At 43.0% G+C, this 25,666-nt stretch overlaps 2 protein-coding genes across 2 annotated transcripts; one reads left to right on the forward strand and one right to left on the reverse strand.

The window, feature by feature from the left end:
• The first annotated feature begins 485 nt into the window (after positions 1 to 485).
• LOC136460385 (anther-specific proline-rich protein APG-like) lies at positions 486 to 986 on the forward strand. Its single transcript, XM_066460102.1, has one exon. It carries the CDS (start codon positions 486 to 488, stop codon positions 984 to 986), a length of 501 nt encoding a protein of 166 aa, XP_066316199.1.
• A 3,319-nt stretch (positions 987 to 4,305) lies between these two features.
• On the reverse strand, positions 4,306 to 12,616 carry LOC136457921 (uncharacterized). Its single transcript, XM_066457933.1, has 19 exons — positions 12,168 to 12,616; positions 10,505 to 10,542; positions 10,386 to 10,408; positions 9,776 to 9,882; positions 9,634 to 9,685; positions 9,480 to 9,564; positions 8,934 to 9,024; positions 8,660 to 8,698; positions 8,498 to 8,565; positions 8,332 to 8,394; positions 7,441 to 7,496; positions 7,263 to 7,336; positions 6,840 to 6,932; positions 6,670 to 6,771; positions 5,766 to 5,846; positions 5,576 to 5,667; positions 5,449 to 5,464; positions 4,821 to 4,931; positions 4,306 to 4,741 (listed from the first exon to the last, which is right to left on the reverse strand). Exons 1-19 carry the CDS (start codon positions 12,336 to 12,338, stop codon positions 4,637 to 4,639), a joined length of 1,467 nt encoding a protein of 488 aa, XP_066314030.1. The 5' UTR covers positions 12,339 to 12,616; the 3' UTR covers positions 4,306 to 4,636.
• Positions 12,617 to 25,666: the final 13,050 nt, after the last annotated feature.

Genomic DNA, 25,666 nt, shown 5'->3' on the forward strand with positions numbered 1-25,666 from the left:
CCGCCCTTCTGAAAAAGGATCGCTATGATCAATATTATTTACTTTATTATTTTGGGTTGTTACTTTTTTCTTGCAGTTACTTGATATAGACCGCATCATCTATTTGGCTGTTTCAAGGTACTACAGGAGGATCAATATGGTAGCAATGCCTGCCGATCTCATACAGGCATTTCGAGCAACAGGGGGTAAGGCTCACCAATCTCTAAAGAGTAATATTCTATTGGGTTATTTGGATTCATACCATTATAATTTTCGATATTTGGAAAAACGCCATTACTATTCGCCTATTTTGAAATATGCCATTACAATTCTTCGGTTCCCACAAATATGCCACAGAATACATATGGACACGACCCTGGGCCCAGCTGCAGCGTATACGAAGACGTATACTTCATCGCAGCCTCTCTCCCCTGTCACTGACACGCGGGCCCCACATGTCATCTTCTTCTTCCTTCCCTCCTCATCTTCCCTTGTCGAGCGCGTCGATGGCGATGGCGAGCAGCAGCACACGGCCGAACAGCAGCAGCAGCACACGCCCGAGCGGAGCTCGTGGCCTGGGCGGCTCGCGCCTCGATGCCGGCGCGCCGCTCCTGCTCGTGAGCCCACCCGCCCACAGCAGCCGCTCACGCCTCTCCGCCGGTGCCGCTGCTCCCGCTCACAAGCTCGAACACCCGCTGCAGCAGCTCTCTCTCGCCCCTCCCTCCCCCTCCCCCTCCCCCTCCCCTCCGCCGAAGCCCCTACGGGATCCGGCGCACCCCGGTGGCTTCCCCACCACCCTGCGCTGCAGCCGACACCGGGAGATGCCGCCGCGACCTCCAACGCCTACAGCTACGGCTCCGAGGCCGCCGGGGTGTGATCCGGCGCTGCCGTGCCTCCGTGGCCCTACACGCCCGCGCCGCCGCCATCGGCCGGCTGCCAGGCGCCGGCAGTCCCCTCCTCCCCTTCCGGCGACCCTGGGTGCACCCATCCGCGCGAGCTGCTGCTAGGCGCAAGCTCCAGTGCCGCATCGGGCGCAGGCACGGAGCCCGCGCGGCCACTGTCTCCACCCGCGGGTCCCGCGCCTTCTACCATTGAGGCAAGGTCGGGTCAGTGTCATGTGGGGAGAGGCTGCGACAATGACATGTGGGGCCCGCATGTCAGTGACAGGGGAGAGAGGCTGCGATGAAGTATACGTCTTCGTATACGCTGCAGCTAGGCCTAGGCCGTGTTCATACGTATTCTGTGGCATATTCGTGGGAAACGAAGAATTATAATGGCGTGCTTCAAAATAGACGAATAGTAATGACGTTTCTTTGAACATCGAAAATTATAATGGCATGAATCAAATAACCCTATTCTTTTTTGCTATTAGGCATACCATGTGTTATGCTACCTTGTGATATAGAATATTTTGCATTTTTTATTTGAACCAGATTCCCTGTTATGTTACCTAGTGATATAAATAATTTCTCGGGGCTCAAATTGAGAGCTTCCAAGTTCCGACAGCTGGTGCCGTACTGTCTCCTGCACAAGCTACAGCACCCAAGAACCATTGTGCCTTGGGTGCTGCTGCTACCCACCAAGTTGTCCACGGGCAGATTCTCGGCCTCTGGTTGTGGCTATAACCAGACCTCTCCTCCATGAAGGTGAGCTCAAAAACTTTCGAAGTTTCTTCCGATTGCTTGCATTGATTACCTAAGGCAGAGCTGCTTGGTTGTGGGATGAAATCTGAATGTATTGTTCAGTTAGGTACCGATTTCTTTTACTGCAATATGAATCTTAATCCATCCATGGTTCTGCTTCTATGTTCTAACACATGGTGAGTGTGCACCTAACCAAATATCAGTTGGTTTGATGTGTAATTAATCTCATCTGAGTTTTAGACACTCTAACTGTTAGCTTTTGCCTACTGGTCGATCCACAAACTATGCCACTTTATGAACCACAGATAGCTCATGTTCAGAAAAAAACATCATTTTTCGGGTGCATAATCATATCGTGCTTGCCGAAAAAGCAGAACATTCCTATTTCAATTTCAAGGCTGGGTACAACGAGGTAATAATATGAACATTGCTAATTTCGCGGTTGGATGACTGTTGTTACTTATGAGTTCCCCAATTAGTCTCCTGGTTTTCTAATCAGGACTTCAGCTATAGATGCTAAGGAGATAAAAATGATAATTTGATGTTGTTTCTTCTATATTTTTTGTTCATATATAAAAGCTGTAAGACTATGTTGCCTTCAATCATCAGTACATGCTTGCTAGCACATACTGTGTAGATTTTCTGGTGCCATATTGAAGCCCCTAACAAGCCTTATATCTCCTCTCAGCGTCATTCCTCCTTCATCTTGCCTTCTTGAATTCAATCCCTAACACTAAACTTATTACAGATTATGAGCATTTCACTATGATAGGTACAATCCTGTTGGGTCTGCTAGATGTCACATGCATTTCCAGTTTTGCAAATAAAACTGCTAGAGACTCATGTTGTTCATATAATGCTATCATGGCGTGTTTAGAATATTAAGCTGCTTGAGTACTTGGTCATGGCCGTTTTCTTATTTCTAATATTGTGCTTAAATTGGCTTAAGTATGTAATTAGTTCAGTTAGCTCTTTAATTAAGCATATGCAAGTTTATCCATCCTTTTACTCATGCTATTTGATAATATTAATGTTTATTTAGTTGCCACAGTAGAGATTTTTCTAGAACCTTTTCCTTTTAGTTTGTTCTTCTATGTGATATATTTTCCTACCTACTTTTTAATATTTGTTGGTTAGATAGTAGAACAAAATTTTCAATATTTTTGGTTAGATCGGATTAAAATGTTGCATTATGAGGCTTCGAATTAAATAAGTTGTATTGCCTTTTGTTCATTGTTCTTGTGAGGGAGGTTGACTTCAGATGGCAATGCTCTTTTTCTTCTTCACCTAATCTATATTGGAGAGAGGTTGATGTTCCAACTGGTGCTTGCTGCGGGAACAAAAAATGGTTCCATTCTGCAGAAATAATTGGAATCCGGTTGAAACATTGATCTCTTCAGTTATAGGCATGTGTGGTTTTCTGCCTTCAGAGATAACAAGGCTATACAACACGCAATGTGAGCCACACCTCACTGCTTCTCTTGAAGCACTCCAAAAGATTGAGTCTATCTTTTTAGGTTGGTCAGTGTTTTATCTGGCTTCTTAATTCTTTGTGCTTACATATGCATCTTCTATACTTAAGTATGTTCACAAACAGATCTTTGGCATTCAGCCTTCAGCTGATCCACAGGTCCATGGTGAAGGTTCCTCCAGTGCAAAACCTACTAATAACACCAAAGAGGTCAGTATCTCTACTCACTAACTAGGCCTCTACATCTAAAAATTTGATATAGCTTTTCCATAGGTTAAGTAAATCATTAGAACATAAGTTTAAATAGTTGTAGTTTCGTGAATCTCGTGATCTGCCGGCTCAGTTCTTCGGAGGTGCTCATAGGGGTAGGGTTTGCGTACGTGTGTTTATAGGGGTGAGTGTGCGTGCATTGTGAGTGTCTGCGTTGTACTGCGTAATTCTCAAAAAAAAAAACTACACGTCATCTGTAAAAGAAAAATTACACTACCAACTTTGACCTTAGTACTGCAGGGTGGAGCCACGCAGCTTGGTTGTACTTGCATCCATTGCATGGATGAATCTTACTGACGTGTCTTCTCATTCTACCAAAAGCGAAGGACCGTATATTTTTCTTAAATAATGTATTATCATGTTGAGCACATTCATGTAAACAACAATTATGAGATGTTACTTCAAATTCTTTGTCAAAATAGCAGGTCAACTGTTGCTAATTGTTTACTTCTTCATTTGTATGGTCAGTTGCTGCAAATTGTTTCCTCCGGCATTTGTGTCTATTTATTGTTTAGCATATATAACAACTCTGATAGTGCTATATGCCAAATTCACCGTCTAAGTCATTATTCGTTTTTTTTCACAATATAATCTCCTAGCAACGGGTCTAAATTATGTCTAAAGTGAGACGGTTCCCTATTCAAAGCAACCAGAATTGCTCTCATATGCGTTAAAGAATCCAGGCGCGGCGAAGCGCGCCTACTGACCTAGTTGTCCATCTTCTTCCTCTTAATGGCCCACCTCTAAAAAATAATCTGGCCATGGATCCTAGTTAGCCATGGAGGAGAGCAGATCGGAGTCATGCGGCCATGGATCCAAGGAACGCTGGCCCGCCGCAACGCTAGCTGACTCGAGCAACCTTCGCCCTGCTCATCCACGTTTCGCAGCCGCAGCACACTGCCAACACGTTTATCACACCAGAACAAAATCAAAGAGAGAACCGTCGGTCGCTTAAAAAAGAGAGATGGTCCATAGAGCTAATCATGCATATTAAGTATTTAAAAATCCAACCACATCATAAAGTATTTGGCTAGCTATCCAATTCACGCACATGCAGCATCGTACCTCGTACGTCAACGTGAGTTTTTATACTTCGCAATGTTGTTTGTATCTTCACCTGTACACAAAATACCTACACCTTACCAGTGCAGACTACCATCTAAAACTAGTTAATTCTTGGATGCTTTATCTATAGAGCTTCTTGTTTGTCAACCTATTTTCCTGTGTCGTATTTGTATGCTATCTAAAGAGTGATTTGACAAAATCCAACTGCCTAGTTGGATCTAATCCTCTTTTTCTTGGGCGTCTCGTGCACCTGAGTCTTCTCTCCATACATTCTCATCTGGAGATTCTCAAAGGCTTCTGACACCACATCAACCTGGAACCAAGTATTTCATTAACATTCGGAAACTGCTGAACATGATGAAAACAGAGTAACTGACTTCGTGTTCACTAACCAACTCAGGCTTCTTGGCATAGACCCTCACAATTCTATCCTCATTGTACGCAGGTAGCAAGTGGCTGACCCTGTCATCTGTGATGGGGAACTTCTCATCGCATCCAAAATCCTGTTGCAACAAAATTTCTGCTTAGGCCAGAGAACCTGGAGATATCTACGTTCACAAATAGTAACTACAGGCATCTGTCAAGGGGCATTAATAGTGCACAAGTAAATTCGCAATCATGTTACTCATAAATACGACAGAAAGTAGGACAAAGAGCGCCCTTCAAGGTTCAAATTCAGTATTGAAAGGTATAGTTCAACCTTTTTCAGAAAAGTGGTGCTATCTTCCTAATAATAGGACTTCAAAGTAAATGATGTACACAGATTATGGCCAAATTACTTGCTACATTCTGTGAAAAACTACCAAAAAATAGTAGTGGTAAAATGGGTGAGAAGGCAATAGCAAAACTACCATGTAAACAATAACAAAGGTTGGCCTGTATTTGAGATTTAAAAATCACCAATGAAACATGACGGATAAGTTGACATATATTCATAGTTTTTGCAAGAAAATCATATTATAGTTACTGAAATAGCTATCAATCAAGACACATATAAGTTTACCAGAAGCAAGTAATTACCTTAAAGAACTTGATGCTGGTGATTGGTTGTTACATACACAAAGGAATGTGATCAGTTAGAATTTTGATATTTCAGACAAATCAATAATCAATAAGTGAGATAAAGTAGCATTCAAATATCAAAAACCTTTCAAGGGGGTTATCTTTTCCGCGAGTAAGATCTATCTTAACATTGCTTACTGCAACATCCTCTTCCTTCAGCAGCACCTCGGAAGATTTCTGAAGACAGTTATCTCAACATTAAAAAAAAGGTGTGAATTCTTCAGAGAGGCCAGATTATTTCAGCCACCCTTAATAAAATGTGGAAAAAGTGCAACCTGTGAACAAACTATGTCCTGTGCAGTAATATTTTTGAAATGCTCCAGTTTGTCCTTTGGAACAGAATACTGGTTGCAAAACTGCAACTCAAAGAAACAGAATAGCTTAATACTTTCACAAAAAGGAAGATTAGCTGAAGGAATAAGTACACCAATACATTACTGATGCTACATTATGCATCTATTGAACAGAAACATAGCTCAAGCATAAATTCTAGTAAGAGCGGAATAGATGTACTGCACCCTACAAGATGCATAACAAGGATGCTTCAGCTGTTATTTTTTCCATATATGTAATATAATACACATCTCTGAAGACAAAACAACCTTTCCTCCTGAGTATTCTTAAAAGCAGCATCTGATGACATAGGTTACTCGTTAGGACTATTTGGAAGAAATTTTGGTTTGTTCAAACACAAGCCAGGACTACCATATCTACACAGCACAAGCATCATACCAACCTAGCCAGGGACAAATGCGAGCTCAATGATGAAAGTTTTTCTTCGTATCCCCCCAACTCTAAGGAACAGAACGCTACAGTCCTTTTGAAACACGTAAATTCATAAAACTGTATAAAAGTTTCATAGAAATCAATTTATTTTCATAGATAAAATTTGAGTCTAAGGGTTCCTTTTTATGGAACTATTCTAGGTCAGGACTCAGGAGTATGACTCCAAAACACAGGTAGAGAAAGCAACCAAGCAAGTGGCCATCCAGATTCTCATGAAGCTGTGATATAATAGGTTACATGATTTCAATGTATTAGATTGTGAAGAGTAAATTAATTCACATGAATTCATGGACATGGGACCACTATATGTGTTAAAAAAAAACAGAATCTCCTATGTATACTAAGCATGTGTAATGGCATGACAAAATGACACATATATGAGCATCATACTACCTTGTAGAGTTCTCTTCGGCGAATACGTTGAATGATTTCTTTTGCTTTCTTCAGTTCATTGTTAGGAGCAGTCTCAATGGTTTTAATGATTGTGTCATCCAACTGTAATTTCAGGGGATGTAAGATAGACTGGAAAACTATGAATATAATAACAATAACAGACACCAAACCTTCCAAAATTCTTCTGGGTCATGTGCATGCAATGATATCCCCAAGTAATCATTAGCCTCAATGAGGGCATCCACGAGCATGAGTTCAACAGCCTAAGAATTGAGGAATGTCACATATGAACCAGATAATACCATAACAGGAATGACTCGGGTGCATAAAAAGTCAGCCACTAATAATTCAAAGGCAGCCATATGTGAAATTGCTATGAAAAAACTAATTTACCACAAGGCGCACAAGGTGTATTTGAATCAGTGGTTGTATTTGAATCCTGAATCTCTCAAAAGCTGACCCCCCCCCCCCCCCCCCCCCCCCCCCCCCCCCCCAAGGTGTTATTATATGATTTAAACGTGATTTCTTTTTCGTACATAAATAAAAAAGAGGTATGAAACAACAGAAGGTAAGGAAATATAAACCATCCATACCTTTACTTTGGCATGGGTATAGACCGTCCGGTGCAGATCAGCACGTGTTGAAAACAATTTATGGATGCTCAAGTCTGTAGTTATCAGAGAGACACAAGTCACATTTTGGTGCTCTTACAAGAATTTTGAAAAGAGAACAGATCAAATTTAAGCAGGTGAGGACTATATATAAACCTACAATCTTTGGCAGGGTAGCAAATTTCATCACCCATCACTCGCATGCCTTCCATCAACCTGCAGGGGACGCAATATAAACTTAGAAGATGTAACAATGACTGGCAGTACAGTAGAAGTAAAGAAAACATCGATGTGAGTCTTCCATACAAACACAGGATACACCACAAATTTAAATACCTAAATTTTTCAGCAATTATTTAGCTAAATCTTGCAAGGACAAAGGCATTTGATTGTAAAAGATACAAGGCCATGTGCCCATGTTTGAATTTTCAGCATGGGACTAACACTAGCTATCATATTACCTACTGAGAAACTAATTTAGATTCCTTTCTTTCTGTGTAGATACAAGTGTCATACACTTTAAATGTGGCTCAGTGAGATACCAAACAGAAACTAACAAAGCAAGAATGATGACAGAATAGGAAAAGGAAACTTATTTTCTAACACGTTTCCAGTTCATCTCCCTAAGAGTCTTTCATCCCGAAAACCACTTTTAACCAATAATCCATAATTTTCATGTGTTGCCGTGGGTTAGTCACCTGGGCTATTGTGTTATAGTTTTGTGGGTTTTGTGATGTGTGTGTCTGTAAGGTTTTCAGGCCTGGTTCCCTTATAAATTAGGTCAATTCTTACTTGAAAGGCAGAGCTCCTGCCATTACGTTCAAATAATAATAATAATTTTCATGGGGCGATATCAGCACTACAACCTGACCATATAAAATGAGAGGCGGAAAAAATAGTCAACACCTTGACAGAGAACCCCACAACATGAACAGTGATGTCAGAAATTTTGCGAAGGTAGGTAACATTTATTCTCACTCCTATTTTCAACAAGCAGGGCTGAAAAACAAGAATAATTTGACACAGGTAAAACAAGAGAAATCAATTATACCTCCAATACTGGAAATTACAGCCAAGACCACATGCTCTGCAGTCACGGCCAATGTAGTCAAACCTGCACACAGTTACTCAACCTTATATCATAGCCAGATCATAGCACGAACCACTGTGAGCATATAGAAGAATACGCCATAAGTTCAATTCAAAGAGGCCCTTACTTGTCAACATCTATACCATTGCGACCATTAGCAACAATGTCATAAAGAAAATGCTTCTCATTTGCACTCTGAAGAAATAAGTTACAGAATTCATCCAAAGTAAGCAATGTATTTTCAATACAGGTAGATAACCAGGCTGGAAATAGAGAAGAAGATACATACTTTTGTGCTGGCATGCTTAGAGCTGGCAGTTATCATGTCCTACAGAACATTTTAATGTTTAATTAAGGTTTAGGAACTTCTATAAACACTGTGATGTGCTATAACGAATTGTATGCAATTATTTTACGTTTCTGTCCATGTGATCCCAAACAACATATTAAACTGCATTCATCCATATTGCCAAGCTGAATCTTTAACGAAGGAGAGGGGGAGTTGGTTAAACGGTGGTCATTAGTGTGTGCCACACAAGGACTGGAAGCAAAATGATTCTTACCTTGACCATTTGGAGATAATCGTTTTCAATATCTATTGCATGTTTGTCAACAATACTGTCCAAAAGGAGCACTGACATATCTTCATGGGACCTGAATGAACAAGAGCATAAAAGTTAAGGCACCAAGCTCAACATAGATAAAGCATGGAAGCATGGGTAGATAAATGTAACAATGATCAAACTATATCTTTTTTTCGAGAACGTGGCTATGTGGCCGTTTTTCATTAAGAGGGAAGAATGATCAAACTATATCATGCTGCTAACATGCACAATGTATACCCATCCAGAATGTGGACAGAAACATCATGTGATTTAAAGGCATAAACCATAACAACTAAAGTAGCATAAAAACAAGATTCCTAATAAATAAAAGAGAAGGGAACATACAGCTGCCTATGCATAACAGCTATACAAGTAGAATAACCATAGGCTTGTGCTTGTCTTTTGAACCATGGGACCTAACCATAACTTAAGATATAGGACAGCACATGGAGATGTAATTAACAGCATAATGTATAAAAAGGAGACATGCCAGAAGAGAATCACCAGGATGAGCCAGGATCAACTCGAGGAAGAACCTCATGCTCAAACAAATGACTGAAGGGTCCATGTCCAATATCATGCAAGAGGCCTGAATAAGAGTTAAGCAAAGATCACAAAGATGTTTGATAATTAATGTACCCTGGATGTGTAGACCAACCTGCAAGCTTTACAGTCTGCATGTCGACATGATCAATGCCAAGCTCTTCTCCCTGTCAAAAGAAAAAAATTACTTTAACCTTAGCAATTTAGCTTTCCAGCATTTCAGTCAGCTTCAGAGTTCAGATTGATGCCACACACACCTGATATGTCTTAAGATTATTTATAGCCTCTCCAGCCAACGAATAGACACCTAATGAGTGTTCGAAGCGTGTGTGAACCGCTCCAGGATAGACGAGATATGTAAGACCTGAAAACCATAAAAAAAAATATGTTATTGCAACATCAAACAGTATAAAGTCTACCTAAATTGGATTTTACAAATAAAAGTGAGCGTTCTCATATATTATTTTGAAAAACTTGAAAACATAAGCATCCATGTAAATGATAAAAAGAGTAAAGTGTTGCATAAATGCAAATAGTTAACTAAGTGAATTCAGGGCTGACAAAGCTATGTATTTCAATCACTGCTTAATTTTCTGCGCAGATGTTGAATTGGTTGTAGTAATGTCAACCCAATAAGGAACAAATCATGAATCTTGAACATATAGTTATCATGTATAGCAATAACCATTATTAAGCCTTGTCAGTTTTGTCTGCTTCATTTTGTTCATAAAGGAAGTTTTTGTCTGCTAGAATGACAAATACATCTTAACTGGAATGCCAAACAACAAATAACAAGCAATGGAACTCCATTTAGTTTTCAAAATTTCTGTCAAAAATTCAACATACTGAGAGAGAAACTGAACTCACCAAGTTGTTTCAAGTCCCGCAACCTAAATAGCATGATGTATTGAAATCAAAATCATGATTAGGCCATCAAAGAAATTGAATAGATAAATGAGAAGATGTAATTAACTAAACTCAGTCACCTCTGAAACTCCTCGGTATCAACAAACTGCAGGGCCAACTGCAGAACAAAGACCGAAACAGTTATTATTTATATGGCAGTGCTATGAACAGCATAAGTTAAATGAATGACACCGCATCATAGCCAGTTCCTGAGATATACTATATATGAGACGCTAGTTTTAAGTTTTAAAACATCCAAATCCAGTTGTAGCCTTAATACAAGTGCAACTTGTTGGAAGTCAAAGTGGTTAACCAATTTGCCAGCAATGAGAAAACAGGGGTACCAGGCATGACTATCAGGGCTATGCAAACAGGGTCAAACAGGTTACAGATAGATGCATGAATGCAAACTTCACAAGCTGTCAAAGCATACTCATTTAGTATTTGTTGGACTATTAGCACCAACCTGTTTTTGAAAGGGCCTAGCGATCATTACATGAATAGAATAAATAAATTTCCTATTGACCCTTATGCAGAAGTCTACAAATGTTCAATGTTTCTAAAATGCGAATATATTGCTTATCAATAAAAATGGTTAGTTATACTATTTATTTAGATAACACTGGGTCCATGACTATTCAAGACTGAAATTAAGAGAGTACAAACATAGTGGTTATCTATGGTGTAAAGTAAAACAACAAGCATAATAAACACTTTATAAGATGTAAATGGTTATGAACAACAAGCATAATAGACTTGTCATGTACACCAAACGGTTGCTCTTTCACCACTGGAGTCAATGCTAGTAATGCACAGATGAAACTGCCTACCTACCCAAAAATAGAGAACTAAAATGCTGAAATGATTTAAAATGCACAGATGAAACTGCCTACCTACCCAAAAATAGAGAACTAAAATGCTGAAATGACTACCTACCCAAAATAGAGAACTAAAATGCTGAAATGATTTAAAATTTTATTTGCGGTATCACACCTGAGGTCAGGTTGAAGTCACATGTAACAGTCAAAGCAAATTAAACTAGCCACCGGAGACTTGTTTATGGGCTAATAAGTCAACAAAAAAATAATACCTCTCCCTCTAAAAGTAGCACTCGCATTATTGTCCAGTTACTCCTAGATTAGAATAAATAAACGTATCCCCGTTGAATTTATTAATTTGGAAAAACGAGACGCCACATGCACAGCTAATCATGCAAGGAGTCCAAGCGCCACACCAGCATCAACAATATGCAACACATGAACAGGACCAAATACCAAAACATAAAACAAAACGGCACCGCGCAACAACTAGAAACACATGAAGAGAGGGAATCTACTGTGTCCGGCTCATCAAGGCAGTTGGCACAAGGAATTGAAGGAGCGGGGCCGCGGAGCAAACCCTAAAAGGGTGGAGAACTATTGCCTTCACACAAGCAAAATAACATCGCGTCGCAAGAGTAAACTGCGGCCGCGGAAAACGTAGAATCAAACGAAATAGATGCATATCGGAAAACCCGGAAGGGCATTGCATAATCCTGCTCCGCCACTGGCCCGCAACAAGGCAACGCGAGAGGCAAGCCGAACTGATGAAAAACAGCAATGAACGAACATGCATCGTCTACCAATTCATCCACACCCGAGGAACAGGAACAGGAGGAGGACCGACACGATCAAGGATCATCAATCAATCCAGGAGCAATGAGGCGAGGAAGAGGCAGGGAAGTAAGGATGCAGCGGAGCTCACCGGGTCGAGCCAGATTCTCCCGTGGAGGTTGTCGAAGACCTGCTTCACGTAGCGGCGGTCGCAGCTCCCGTAGCTCGGCCTAACCGCCGTCTCCGGGGACGGGGAGGGGCGCGTCAAGGGCGCCGCCGCCAGCGCGGAGTCCCCCTGTGGGGAGGGGCAGTACTCTCCCATGTCTGCGCCGCGGTGCGGTGCGGTTCTCCTCCTCCCACCGTACCGCCGCCTCCGAGTTCCCGAACGCCCGGAGCGCGCGCTCGTGCGTCGTGGGGGCGCGTTGCGAGCGGGCGGTGGGGTTGTTGTGCTTTTCGGAGGTGGGGATGGGGTGGCCGGTTGCGGGATGCACAGCTGGAACAGGCGAAGCGGGGAGGACAAGAAAAGGTAATGGGTGGGAGGCAGACAAAGGAAAAGATTACGAGGAGGGGGATGCGCAACGGGAATGGCCAAGGATTTCGCCAATGGGGTTGCTCTTTTGCTTGTTCTTTTCCTCGCCGCGAGATAGGATATAGGAGAGCAGATTAGATTGATTTTGGATTTGGAGGATTCCATTACCTTCTTTATTTAACGGAAGATTTACTTCCCATTTTTATTAGTAGATGCCAGAGATGGTTTTGGAATGTGGAGGGTTACGTTACTTTTTTATTTTTAATTATTAATAACGGGAGATTTAATCCCCATTTTTATTAGGTGGCAGCGTGTGGGGCCGGGCCTCCAACTCCATCGGTTCGGTCGCTCCCTTTCGGCCTTCGCCTTGCCTTTTGCGTGCCAGGCAGACGCCGCTGGAACGTGCCGTGCGCCTGTGCCCGTAACTTCGGCAATCGCGTGGCGGCACTTCGCTCTTGTTGTGACCTAGATGCCATGTGGGTCCAATGTTTAGTGGGACCACCTGGCAGTCGCACGAAGGAGTGCAATGAGCCGTGACGTCTGGGAGTTGCCAGTGCCGCAGTGGCGCGGTGGGGCCTGGTGGAACAGAAGCGCGAGGAGGAACGTTAGGGGAAAGTATATATTCCATTCCTCGTGCTTGCCGCTTGCGGTACCCCCGTCCCACGGTTCCATGAATAACGGAGCCGCCATTTCCTCAACTCCTCATCCAACTGGTTGGTTGCCTTCTGTCTCATGTGTCGGACCGGATCAAATAGAAAAATCTGGTTTGTTTCGGCCTACAATCTATCAAGCTGTTTGGTTCAGCCAAATGTAACGCAATCCGATTGTGGACGGGACCGAAGAGCGATACGATCGTTTGGTTTGAACCCACACGTAATGAGGTACCTTGAAATCATATACCGCTCTATTCACCCTTGACACCGCACCTCGCGGAGTCCTATCCGATAACGCATCCGTCCCCGCTCGTGACTCACGCACGCCTCCCTCTCCCCCGCGGCGTTCCTCGTTGAACGCGCGCCGGCGGCCAAAGCAGCTCGTCGTCGGTGAGATCTCTGGCTCTCTCACGCTCCCCTCCCTCCTCTCTCTCCTTTCCTCTCTTTTTTTTTCCAAAAACGGAGCATAATTTCTCTTATAATCCTACCCTAGATCCTGTTCTTTCTCAGTTCAAGATCCTTGCACAAGGAGAAGGGGAGGAAAGCAGGAGGACGTGAGGAGAAGCAACAAGCTACTTCACCGCCGACGGCTGTTGCACTGTCTTGTCCTAGGTGTGATGTCGTGGTTATCTTCCCCGCTCTCCCATCTCTCTCAAATCGTCATCTCTCCCTACTGTTGCAGATAGACGTGCATCACTTTTAGAGATCCCTAATTAGATCTGGTAGTTGAGATGACAATTGCTTTTTGTATAGATCAGCAGTAAATAGATGGTGTATTAATCAGTTGTTTAGATCTGGTAGTTGAAATAGTCATCTCCTGGCCGGAGATTGCTGCTGCAGCTATAGCTATCGTGATTTCTAGTACAGTGAAGTCACCTCACCGGTGATTTCTAGTACAGTGAACTGCTAATCACCTCACCAGCAGATTGGCCTACGAGTACAGCCTGGATTTGCAATGAAAAGTCTACTTATATACACGTACTACAAAAGTCCACTTGATATCGTGAGCTGCTACTCCCTTTTTCCAGTAACCCATGGTTTCAGTTGTTTATGTTTCTATCAAGAAATATTTCTTGGGAGACTAGAAGCTAGAATTTTGTTGTTTCTTGCTTCCAGAGTAAAAAAACAGAAATGATTAATCACTTCTTAGTTTCCTGATTGCGACCACCTTGTAGAGTTTCTTGTGTTTCTAACAAGAAAAACAGGGGACAAAAGAAACTACCAAACATGGACTTAACTTGATAATCAGGTGTTGAAGTGCTGACTGCTGAGCTGCAGTGTGGTCTATTCCTGCAGTGCAGTGTGGTGTGCTGACTGCTTTCCAGTGTGCGTGTGACTGTAATTTAGAAAGTCAGAAGGGATTTGCTTTATTTCAATCTCACGCTCTCTGCTCACAATAATCTAACTTAATATTCTTGTTATGGTCCATGCCTTATTCAATTGCTTGACATTTGTTTTCCATCTTTATTTATTGAGGATTTATTTATGAATTTATTTTCTAAAGGATATAGCAGATTATTTTACTGGTCAGTGCTTTAATTAATGTTACTAATGTTGTGTCCAACATCAAGAACTCGAAGAAGAAACATGGCCCTTAGAAATATGTTGACTTCCATCGTCGTCATGTACTATTACATGTGGTTCTTTCTTGCATTGGCATATAGAAGAAGGTGTTTCAAGATAGAGAGAAGGATAATAAATGAAGAACTTAGAAATGAGAAGTTGTTCCAACTAATTCGTAGCAGCGACACTACCTGTATTAGTGAGGTTCGCATGGATAGGAGAACGTTCTACATCCTGTGTGAGATGCTTAGAGATGTTGGTGGGTTGAAGGCCACACATAATATGGAGCTAGAAGAGATAGTGGCACAATTCCTATACATACTAGCCCATCATTTGAAGAATCGGACGGTAAAAATACTTTCTTTCGAAGTGGCGAGACAGTTAGTAGGTAGTTCAATTTATGCCTGCTAGCTGTTCTAAAATTGCACCATTTACTACTTAAGACCCCAGAACCAATACCGAAGAATAGCACAAATAGTTACTGGAAATATTTCAAGGTAAATGACTTGTTAATAAAATTTTTTTAACAAAGAAAAATACATATTACAAAGTAAGCATGTGACGGTTCTTTTTCTATATGGATCTTGTTTGTAGAACTGTTTGGGAGCCTTGGATGGAACTCATATAAAGGTGACTGTTCCAACTCAGCTAAAAGGAAGTTATAGGTCTAGAAAAGCAGACATTGTGACAAATGTTCTAGGTGTTTGTGCACCTGATATGCAATTCATCTATGTACTACCTGGTTGGGAGGGCTCAACACATGACGGTCGTGTGCTGAGAGATGCCATTACCGGGCCAAATGGCTTGCGTATCCCCCAAGGTGAGTTTGGTTTTGTTAACTCGTGGTTTCTTGATAAATTATCTAGTGCAAATGTTAATTTTGTTTCTGTTTGCAATCTTAAAGGGTGTTACTATCTCATGGATGCTGGCTATGCAAATGCAAATGGCTTTTTAGCTCCATATCGAGGTCAAAGGTATCACTTGGGAGGTTGGACTGCACAAAATCCCCCACATAGTGCAGAGGAATATTTTAATATGAGGCATGCAAAAGCAAGAAATATTATTGAGAGGTGTTTTGGAAGGTTAAATGGTCGGTGGGGAATTTTGAGATCTCCATCTTATTTTCCTATAAAAACTCAATGCCGAATAATAGTGGCTTGTGCCCTTTTGAACAATTTGATTTTGCAAAATATGTCAAGAGATCCAATGAAATTTTTGGATGAATCGGTGGTACCTTCAATGGAAATTACTGAAGGAGAAGTTAGTGAGCCAGAATTTATCAGTGAGCCAGAATTTATCACTTGTGTGTCAACTTCTAATGAGTGGACTAATTTTTTAGATGTTCTTGCTCAAGGGCTATATAATAACTATAGGGCTTCTTCTAGTTCTAATTGAGGTCTGCTTTTCATATTCTTCTGGTTCTCAAGAAGAGGATAGGATGTCCAGAGAGACCCCTAGGTGGTCCGTTGACTCGGCATCATCTAGTTGCAAGAGAAGGAAGCGGCAAGGAGCGAAGAGCAAGGATAGTGGAACAAGTGATCCTTTTCTGGGCATGTTACATGAAGTCCAAGGTGATCTGAAGGGTGTGGCTAGTAATGTTGGAAAAAATGGCAGAAGCAATGGATCGTGAGGTTGCAATTCAAGAGAAGGCGATGAATGAAAATCCACAACAGATTTTAAGGGAGAAGGTTGTAGCAGAGTTGCGCAAGCTAGGGTTTACTGGGACAAAACAAATCAAAGCTGCTACTGTATTTATGAAATCGCCAGATCAAATGAGTATGTTGCTAACCCTTGACGAGTCTTTGAGGAGGGATTCATTCTAAACATGCTTAACGGTATGATTGTTAGCCAACACTCTTTATAAACCATGCATATACTCTGAACCGTTGTCATTGTGAGCTATGCACAAAATCTTTGGTGCTGTTTTTGTGATGCACATATACTTTGTACCATCTTCAACACTCCTGTCTTTCTAAAATCATTTTTTTGTAGAGGAGGAGACAAGGAAGCGGATAGGAGGAGGAAGATAAGATGTTTACATATTGTCGATAGAATATCATCGGTAGTCCTCTGAGGGGTATCCCATAAAGGTAGATTGATCGGCAGAGATACGTGTAATCGAGAATAAGAATGCAACAGAAACACATGAGTTAGACAGGTTCAGGCCGTCAGTATGATGTAATACCCTACTCCTGTGGTCTATTGGATTGTATTAGCTATCATATGATATTGCGTGAGTTTGGAGGGGGTCCCTGTCCGCCTTATATAGTCCGGGGGCAGGGTTACAAGTTGGTTAGATCTAGGAGATAATCGGAATGTAATAATAAATTACAGGAATCATGAGATTATACATATCCTAATAGATCTCATAATATCTTCAAGATATCTTCTCGGTGTCTTATGGGAGACGCTGAGCAGCGTCATGCCCCAAAAGGCTTCGTCTTATGGGCTGGGTTGCCCCTAGGGGCGCAGCCCATGTGGTCTGTCGTGGGTATCCGGGGTCATACCCCCCATAGTTAGTCCCCAAGAGCCTTGTATTCATTGTGCAACGCCTTCTTGAGCATGTCCGAGCAGGTGCAAACAAAGTCGAGCAGTCAAACTCATGGTCCGACCATCGTGATAAATTACCGAGCAGTTGTGAGCCGTCACCGAGCAGCGTGAACCATCGTCGAGCAGTGTGAACCATCGTTGAGCAGCATGAATCATCGCCGAGCAGCGTATTCCAAGTTAGGCTTGCCATAAGGATATAAGGAGCTTAAGTTCAAAATCGAAAATTTCCCGCAGTGGACCAAGTGTGTCCAGTTAGAGTTCGACCACGAGAAATGGAAATAGTCTTCTTCAGCTTCGGGAGGTGCAGAGTTTTCTAGATTAAAGCAAACACACTCACCACGAGGTGAAGTGTGCCCACTTAGTCCCTGGGCCTGACAGTAGGTGACGTAGTCACGTGGTGCCAGGGTCCAAAGTAGAAAAAAGCACAATACTAGCCGAGCAGGCAGCCAGTCCCCGTGTGTAGCCTCGAAATGAGAAAAGCACAATCACCGCAAGGTGAAGTGTGCCCACTTAGTCCCTGAGCCTAATAGTAGGTGACGTGGTCACGTGGTGCCAGGGTAAAAAATAGTCAATGGAAGAAAATCCCCAATACGGTGATGAACCAAGTCGTATTGATGATGCAGTCCCCGAGTCACAAGTGGAAATCTTGGAGAAAACAAATCGTAGAGAAAAAACTGGAGTAATGGTTATACAGTAGTAATTACTGAGCCGTAACAAATTGTGGCGATAAATGGGCGATATGGGCTACAGTTGCACGAAAGCTCAGGCAATGGCCCACCACGCCATTTCGGAGAGGCGCAAATCATGGAGCGGTTTCCCAAAAACCCTCAAATGCAAAAGGTGGGGGAGTGCTTTATAACTATGCCACCGCACCCTGCGCTCCCACCTTTGCCACTTTGCCATTTCATCTTTCTCCTCAGCCCTCGCACTTCTAGATTCATATTCTCACGCTTTCGCCGCCAATCCCAAACTAGATCTGAGAAATGGCGCCAAAGAGGGGAGCTAGAAACCCGAAGAAGGCGACCGTCGGAGCCAGCCACGACAATGAGTGGGTGCCATCAAACATGGGGGAGGCAGAGATCAATAGGATGGTGGAGGTGGGTGTACTTTTTGACCATGTCACCGCCGGATGGCGGCCAGCCAGTGGTGAGCCCTTCCCGATGCCACATACTGACTAAGTAGTTGTATTTGAGGATTATTTCTAGCGCGGGTTGGGATTCCCCATTCATCCTTTCTTGAGGGACCTATTGGAGTTCTAGAGAGTGAGTCTGTGCTTCTAGAGAGTGAGTTTGTGCAATCTCCACCCAAACACTATCTTGCACATTTCGATTTTTATCCACTTCTATGAGGCATATCTCAGAGTTCTTCCCCCCTTCAACCTCTTCTGTCATCTATTCTAGCTGAAGAAGAAGGGTGGTGGCGGTTCAAAGGTGGTTGACGGTGTTTATCTTCAACTCCATGATGGAATGGTGGGCGAGTACATCACTGTACCACTGAACACCTCGCTGAAGGGGTGGAACGCTAGGTGGTTCTATATGAAACAGAGTCATCCCGCCATCCGCTGCGACATCGACCATGTGCCAGAGAACTAGAGGAGCTAGCCAGAGAGGCCTAGTAGTGCTGACATGGAGCAGGTGAGGGAGCTCCTCGACCTAATTAAGGGCGTGAAGATGAATGATGGGTTGGTGGCGGCGAGCTTCGTAGTGTGCCACGTCTAGCCCTACAATGAGAGGGCCCACACGAGCTTTGACTTTAAGGGGGACACCAACGGTACCTGGGAGAGGTTGGAGAGGCTAACAAAGGATGATGTGCTAGAGCAGGCCATAGGGCTGTTTGCTCCAAATGCCTCGTTCAGCGTGTCAACACAGACGAGGGCCTTTAACTGCATGAACCCACCTCCTTAGGTAAAAGTCTCAATTGTTTATTCATGACCCTTTTTATCCTGTAGTGTTTCCGAGTAGTGTGCTAATTCACTTGTGGAAAGATCCATTCATAGGAATGAGCGGTGTACTTCTCGGGCATGCCGAGGGGCAATTGGCCGCAGGCAGTAGATGCCTAGCCACCAACTTAGCCTGAGGAGGTGCCGTCAGCGCCTTGTCAGAGTCTAGAGGCGCGGATGATGGTCAGACAGAGAGTCCTTCCCTGGTGTTGGATAAAGTCCGGCAGAAGAGGGCAGCGGCAGATGAGCTAGCCTGGAAGAAGAGTGAAGGGACCGTGGACGCCTAAGAGGGGGGGGTGAATTAGACGACTTATAAAAACTAACTCCAAAACTATGGCCTCTTTTTCTTCCTCTAGCAAAACCTATGCAAAAGATAATCTATCTAGATGTGCAACTATGGTTTTGCTAGTGTGTTGCTATCTCTACTGCAAATTATAATAATAAGATCAATGTAACTGTGGAAGCTTAAAGAGCAAGGTAGAGATATGCAAACTCCCGTCGACAACTCTGGTATTTTTACCAAGGTATCGAGAAGCGCGCAAGCTTCCCTCTAGTCCTCGTTGGAGCCCCTCGCAAGGAATCCCTCGCAAGGGCCAAGCTCCTGGTCGGGTAACTCCGTGGATAGCCTCGGGCCTTCCCCACGTGCAAGTGGGTCTCCGATGTGCCTTCCGGCAAGCCTCTCCCGGATGCTCCCTACCGTCTTCACTATCAAGCTTCCAGCCGAAACACCGCGGGCCTTGTTCCCTTCGGTACACGGTGGCAGCCGCACCACAAACGCGGTTGGTGCGATCTCGCAAGACTTCAAGCCCCTCCAATGTACAACTCTTGTGCTCGCAAGCACGGGGTGGCAAGAGGTATGCAAACCTCACTAAACACTAGGCATACACCTAGAGCAAGCGCATAAGCAGTGGTCTAATCAACCTAAGCACTTCGCAAAGCACTTATGCTAATCACCTAATAAAACACTAAGCACTATGCAAGTGGAGATCACTGAAATGGTGTATCAACACCCTTGGTATGTTTCCTCAGCTCCACACTGCTCAAATGGCTGGTTGAGGGTTGTATTTATAAGCCCCACTGAGAAAGTAGCCGTTGGGGTCGAATTCCCGCAAATCTGCTATTGACCGGACGCGTCCGGTCGTCCCGACTGTTGCAGCCACGAACTGCCGATCGGACGCTACCAGCGTCCGGTCGCTTGCCACCGGACGTGTTCGGTCATAGTTTCACGCACCTGGAACCTCTCTATACTCGATCGGACGCTGCGTTTCTACATCTAGTCGGTTACCGCCAGCGTCCGATCCTCGTGTCTGGTCGCCTATCTGCCGAGCCACCGGTCCAGCGTCCGGTCGCACTTCCAGCGTCCAGTCTAGCGTCCGGTCGCCTCTGCGAGCTCGTTTCTTCACGATCTTGTGTACGGCTTGGTTCCTATCTTCATGCTTGGACTTTGCTTGATATCTTGGGTCTTCACTTGTGCTTCTAAAGTCTTGCTTGAGGTGTTGATCATCGGATCATCACGTCACCTTCGTCCAAGTCACGTCTTGCACCCTATTGGACTACAAAACAAACACTTGCAAATTCATTAGTCCAATTTGGTTGTGTTGGTCATCAAACACCAAAATCCAAAGTAAATGGGCCAAGGGTCCATTTTTCTTACAATCTCCCCCTTTTTGGTGATTGATGACAACACGACCAAAGCAAGCAAATAATAAAAATTTTGAATTTAAAAACTATCTACTTGCTAGGATGCAATGCAAGGGGCAAGGTTATATGATTCTAAGAGATACTACTTGAAAGACTATGATACCAATTGAAGACCTAGCTTGCCCTTGCAAATTCCCCATGTGGCATTATGAATTAAAGTCTTGCTTCCTATAAATTCTTCTCATTACTTAGACTAATCCATAATCCAATATCCTCCCTTTCTCGGACTATTACCATTTGTAGACATTAACTTAATGCTTGCCTTTGGTCCTCCAAATCCTCCCCCTTTGGCATCAAACACCAAAAAGAAGATATTAGTAGCACAAGGGAGGGTCAAATTCCATGATCCTTTGTGTATAGAGTGAAATGGATCATAAAATTTGACTCTCACATTATATAGACTAAGCTCCCCCTAAAAGTATGCATACATATGGTAGAAAGCAAAGTATATGCATAATTAGCAATTTATTGCACAAGAGAGTTTAATCTATATAATGCATGCATATAAAAAGAAATGTAATCAACATGATGATGCCAATTGAAGAATGATGCTTAACTCCGGGGACACCAATTTCCTTACAATGAGACTACTACACAAGTGATAGATTTGAAAATATTGATACCATTTGAAAAAGTGTTAGTCTCAAAGCATCCAAGTTGTAGAAATACTCCCCCTAAATATGTGCACATAAATGTAGAATACTTTATAGAAATCATGCACATTGATTCAAAAATACCACTTGAAAGATGACATCTCATGAATGTGAGAATCATTTTCAAAGAGATATTCGGGAGAGATTATCTACAATTTGGACTTTGGCACATATTAGATGAACAAAAGTAAGATAAGCTATGTGCCGTGCTTCTAAGCAATTTTAAACCATGTAGGTTTGCTCCAAGGGTTGATAATGTAACCGAGCAAGCCTACCATATGATGTACCTATTGAATGCATGACAAAAGATTTAAGCAAGTAAATGCAAACATAGGTATTAAAGATAACTAGATGCTTTAAGAGAATATCAATTGAAGGACAAAACCAATTGAAATGAATACTAATTGAAAGTAATGACGTCTAGTTACCTAACATGGGAAAGGGAATTTGGGTCCATAGTATTCACTAACCTACTTGGCAATGACTTTGTCCATCAAGATGCACCCCATGAAATGCACCCATACTTTGCCAAGTCTCCAAATTCCCAAAAAGTCCGATGGACTTCTCACTTCCCTTTTGGGATCCAAACCTTCTTGGTGCTCTTCATGTTTGAAATGATTTTCTTTGGCACCCAAAAGCGTTTGACCCCATTGTTGCCTTGCTTGTTCACCTTGATGACCACCACCTTGTCATTTTTCTTCTTCAAGAGAGATAAGGTGTGGAGGCCTTCTTGTCCACCTTGTTGGTGTAGGTGTTGGAGAGCTTGCTTGTTTGCTTTTTCTCCTTCTTCTTTGCTCCTCCCCCATTCTTCACCTTGCACTTATAGGACTTGTGACCTTCCTTGTGGCACACATAACAAACCACAGTTTGTCCTTCATCAAGCTTCTTCACTCCCTTGATGGTGTTATCTTGATGAAGTTGGGTTTGCTTCGCCTTGCCTTTCACTTGAGTCAAGTCTTTGGTGAGGCGAACTACTTCTTGCTTGAGTTGCTTATTCTCCTTTGTAACCTCTTGTGTGCATGTATCTACAACAACTTTCTCAACACAAACTTGGTTGCACAGAGGTGAGTCTAAACATGAATCATTGCAAGAAGTAGAGGCATACTTTTTAATTATATCATTTCTTTTAGATGCCTTGGTGGGGGTATTTTTTATGGCCTCAAGATTAGCAACTTTATTTGTTAGCTCATCACAATGTTTGCCCATGATTTCCATTTTAGCAAGCAAACTTTGATAATCATTTTGTGAGCTAGCTAACTTTTCTTTTAATTTTTCATTTTTCTTTTCAAGTTGCTTATCTTTGATTGTGCATGCATTTGTTGTTGCACTAGCCTCAAGTTGCTCAATTTTAGTAGATAGTTCAACATTGAGATTTGCAAAGTTTTCATATTGTTCAAGCAAATTGTTGTATGCTTCTTGTGACCTACCTAGCTCTTCTTTTAAATTTTTGAGCTTCTTTTGTTGACTAGTGCAAACTTTAGCATATTTAAGATTTTGTTGCACAATTGTATTATAAGAAGGCAAATAATCATTACTATCGCTCTCACTAGAGGATGAGCTTTCATTACCTCATGCCATAAGGCACACACGAGAAGAGCTTGATGATGAGTGCTTGCGCCCTCGCCTCTTGTGATGATCTTCTTCACTTGAAGAATCATCCCATGACCTTATTGATGTGAGGGCTTTGTTCTTGCACGCCTTCTTCTTTGCCTTGGGTGTGGGCTTGTTTGGACAAACTTTCACAAAGTGCCCCAACTCGCCGCATGCATAGCATGCCCTCTTTCTTTGCTCGTTTCTTTGATTAGTGAAAACGAGGTCTTGAATTTGGATGGGCACACCCTTGACATTGAGCCTTACGATCATCGTCTCCACCTTTTTGATAAGTTTGATTGATTCTTCATCAAGGTCGGAGGTAGAGGAGGAAGATTGATCATCATCACTTGATTCTTGTTCATCATCATCATCATCCTCATCTTCTTCTTCTTCACTTGAGAAGCTTGACTCAATTTTCTTGCCCTTCATTTTTTTCTTCTCGCTACAAGCGAGAGCTTTGCCTTTGCTTGATGAAGATGCTTCTCCTTGACCCATCTTATGTGACATTTCAAATGCCACTAGCTTGCCAATGATAATGCCCAGGGTCATGTTGCTCAAGTTCTCCATGTTGTGAAAAATGGTGATGATACTTGCATATTTCTTTTGTGGTAGAACGGAGATGATCTTCCTCATGATGTTCGCATCATCTAGCTTTAATAATCCTATTGAATGGAGCTCATTGATAATTAGATTCAATTGAGAATACATATCATAAACAAGCTCATCATCATTCATAGCAAAGGAATCATAATTTTGCTTAGCTAGACAATGTTTTTGCTCACGGACATTACTTGTGCCGTCATGGAGCTCTTGGAGTTTTAACCAAATTTCATGAGCGGTATTTCAAGTAAACACTTGGTTAAAAACATCCATGCTAAAAGATTCAAACAAGCAATTCTTAGCTCTAGCATTAAAATGCATTTCTTTTTCGTCACTCTTCGTGGGCTTTTCGGGATTCTTAATGGGTTTCATCCCATCACGAGTGACTCTCTATACACCTAAATCAACCACCTCAAGGTGGCAAGCCATTCTAGCTTTATAGTATGGGAAGTTAGTGCCGTCAAAGTGCAGAGGCCTAGCGGTATCCATCCCAACCACTCTAAAATAGCGTCGGCTCAATGGCGGTTAAGCCAAAGATCCAAAATGAGCCAACCTGCTCCGATACCAATTGAAGGGACCGTGGACGCCTAAGAGGGGGGGTGAATTAGGCGACTTATAAAAACTAACTCCAAAACTATGGCCTCTTTTTCTTCCTCTAGCAAAACCTATGCAAAAGATAATCTATCTAGATGTGCAACTACGGTTTTATTAGTGTGTTGCTATCTCTACTACAAATGATAATAATAAGATCAATGTAACTGCGGAAGCTTAAAGAGCAAGGTAGAGATATGCAAACTCCCGTCGATGACTCTGGTATTTTTACCGAGGTATCGAGAAGCGCGCAAGCTTCCCCTTAGTCCTCGTTGGAGCCCCTCGCAAGGAATCCCTCGCAAGGGCCAAGCTCCTAGTTGGGTAACTCCGTGGATAGCCTCAGGCCTTCCCCACATGCAAGTGGGTCTCCAATGTGCCTTCTGGCAAGCCTCTCCCAGATGCTCCCTACCGTCTTCACTATCAAGCTTCCGGCCAAAACGCCGCGGGCCTTGTTCCCTTCGATACATGGTGGCGGCCGTAGCACAAACGTGGTTGGTGCGATCTTGCAAGACTTCAAGCCCCTCCAATGTACAACTCTTGTGCTCGCAAGCACGGGGTGGCAAGAGGTATGCAAACCTCACTAAACACTAGGCATACACCTAGAGCAAGCATATAAGCGGTGGTCTAATCAACCTAAGCACTTCGCAAAGCACTTATGCTAATCACCTAATAAAACACTAAGCACTATGCAAGTGGAGATCACTGAAATGGTGTATCAACACCCTTGGTATGTTTCCTCAGCTCCACACTGCTTAAATGGCCGGTTGGGGGTTGTATTTATAAGCCCCACTAAGAAAGTAGCCGTTGGGGTCGAATTCCCGCAAATCTGCTATTGACCGGACGCTGAATCGTCCTGACCAGACGCGTTCGGTCGTCCCGACCGTTGCAGCCGTGAACTGCCGATCGGATGCTTCCAGCGTCCGGTCGCCTGCCACCGGACGCGTTCGGTCATAGTTTCGCGCGCCTGGAACCTCTCTGTACTTGATCGGACACTGCGTTTCTATGTCCAGTTAGTTGCCGCCAGTGTTCGATCCTCGCGTCCGGTCGCCTGTCTGCCGAGCCACCGGTCCAGCGTCTGGTCACGCTTCCAGCGTCCGGTCGCCTCTGCGAGCTCGTTTCTTCACGATCTTGCATACGGCTTGGTTCCTATCTTCATGCTTGGACTTTGCTTGATATCTTGGGTCTTCACTTGTGCTTCTAAAGTCTTGCTTGTGGTGTTGATCATCGGATCATCACGTCGCCTTTGTCCAAGTTATGTCTTGCACCCTATTGGACTAC

This window comes from Miscanthus floridulus, chromosome 6 (assembly GCF_019320115.1).
Source record: "Miscanthus floridulus cultivar M001 chromosome 6, ASM1932011v1, whole genome shotgun sequence".
Lineage (NCBI taxonomy): Eukaryota > Viridiplantae > Streptophyta > Magnoliopsida > Poales > Poaceae > Miscanthus > Miscanthus floridulus.

What these genes read in the sequence shown, in the direction of transcription:
- LOC136457921 (XM_066457933.1), bottom strand. Translation starts at nt 12,338, where the DNA reads ATGGGAGAGTACTGCCCCTCCCCACAGGGGGACTCCGCGCTGGCGGCG. An exon ending in GGAGAATCTGGCTCGACCCG is followed by an intron (nt 10,543 to 12,167) that starts GTGAGCTCCGCT and finishes TTTGTTCTGCAG; the next exon opens with TTGGCCCTGCAGTTTGTTGA. An exon ending in GTTGATCCTGGCTCATCCTG is followed by an intron (nt 9,025 to 9,479) that starts GTGATTCTCTTC and finishes TTGTTCATTCAG; the next exon opens with GTCCCATGAAGATATGTCAG.
- LOC136460385 (XM_066460102.1), top strand. Translation starts at nt 486, where the DNA reads ATGGCGATGGCGAGCAGCAGCACACGGCCGAACAGCAGCAGCAGCACA.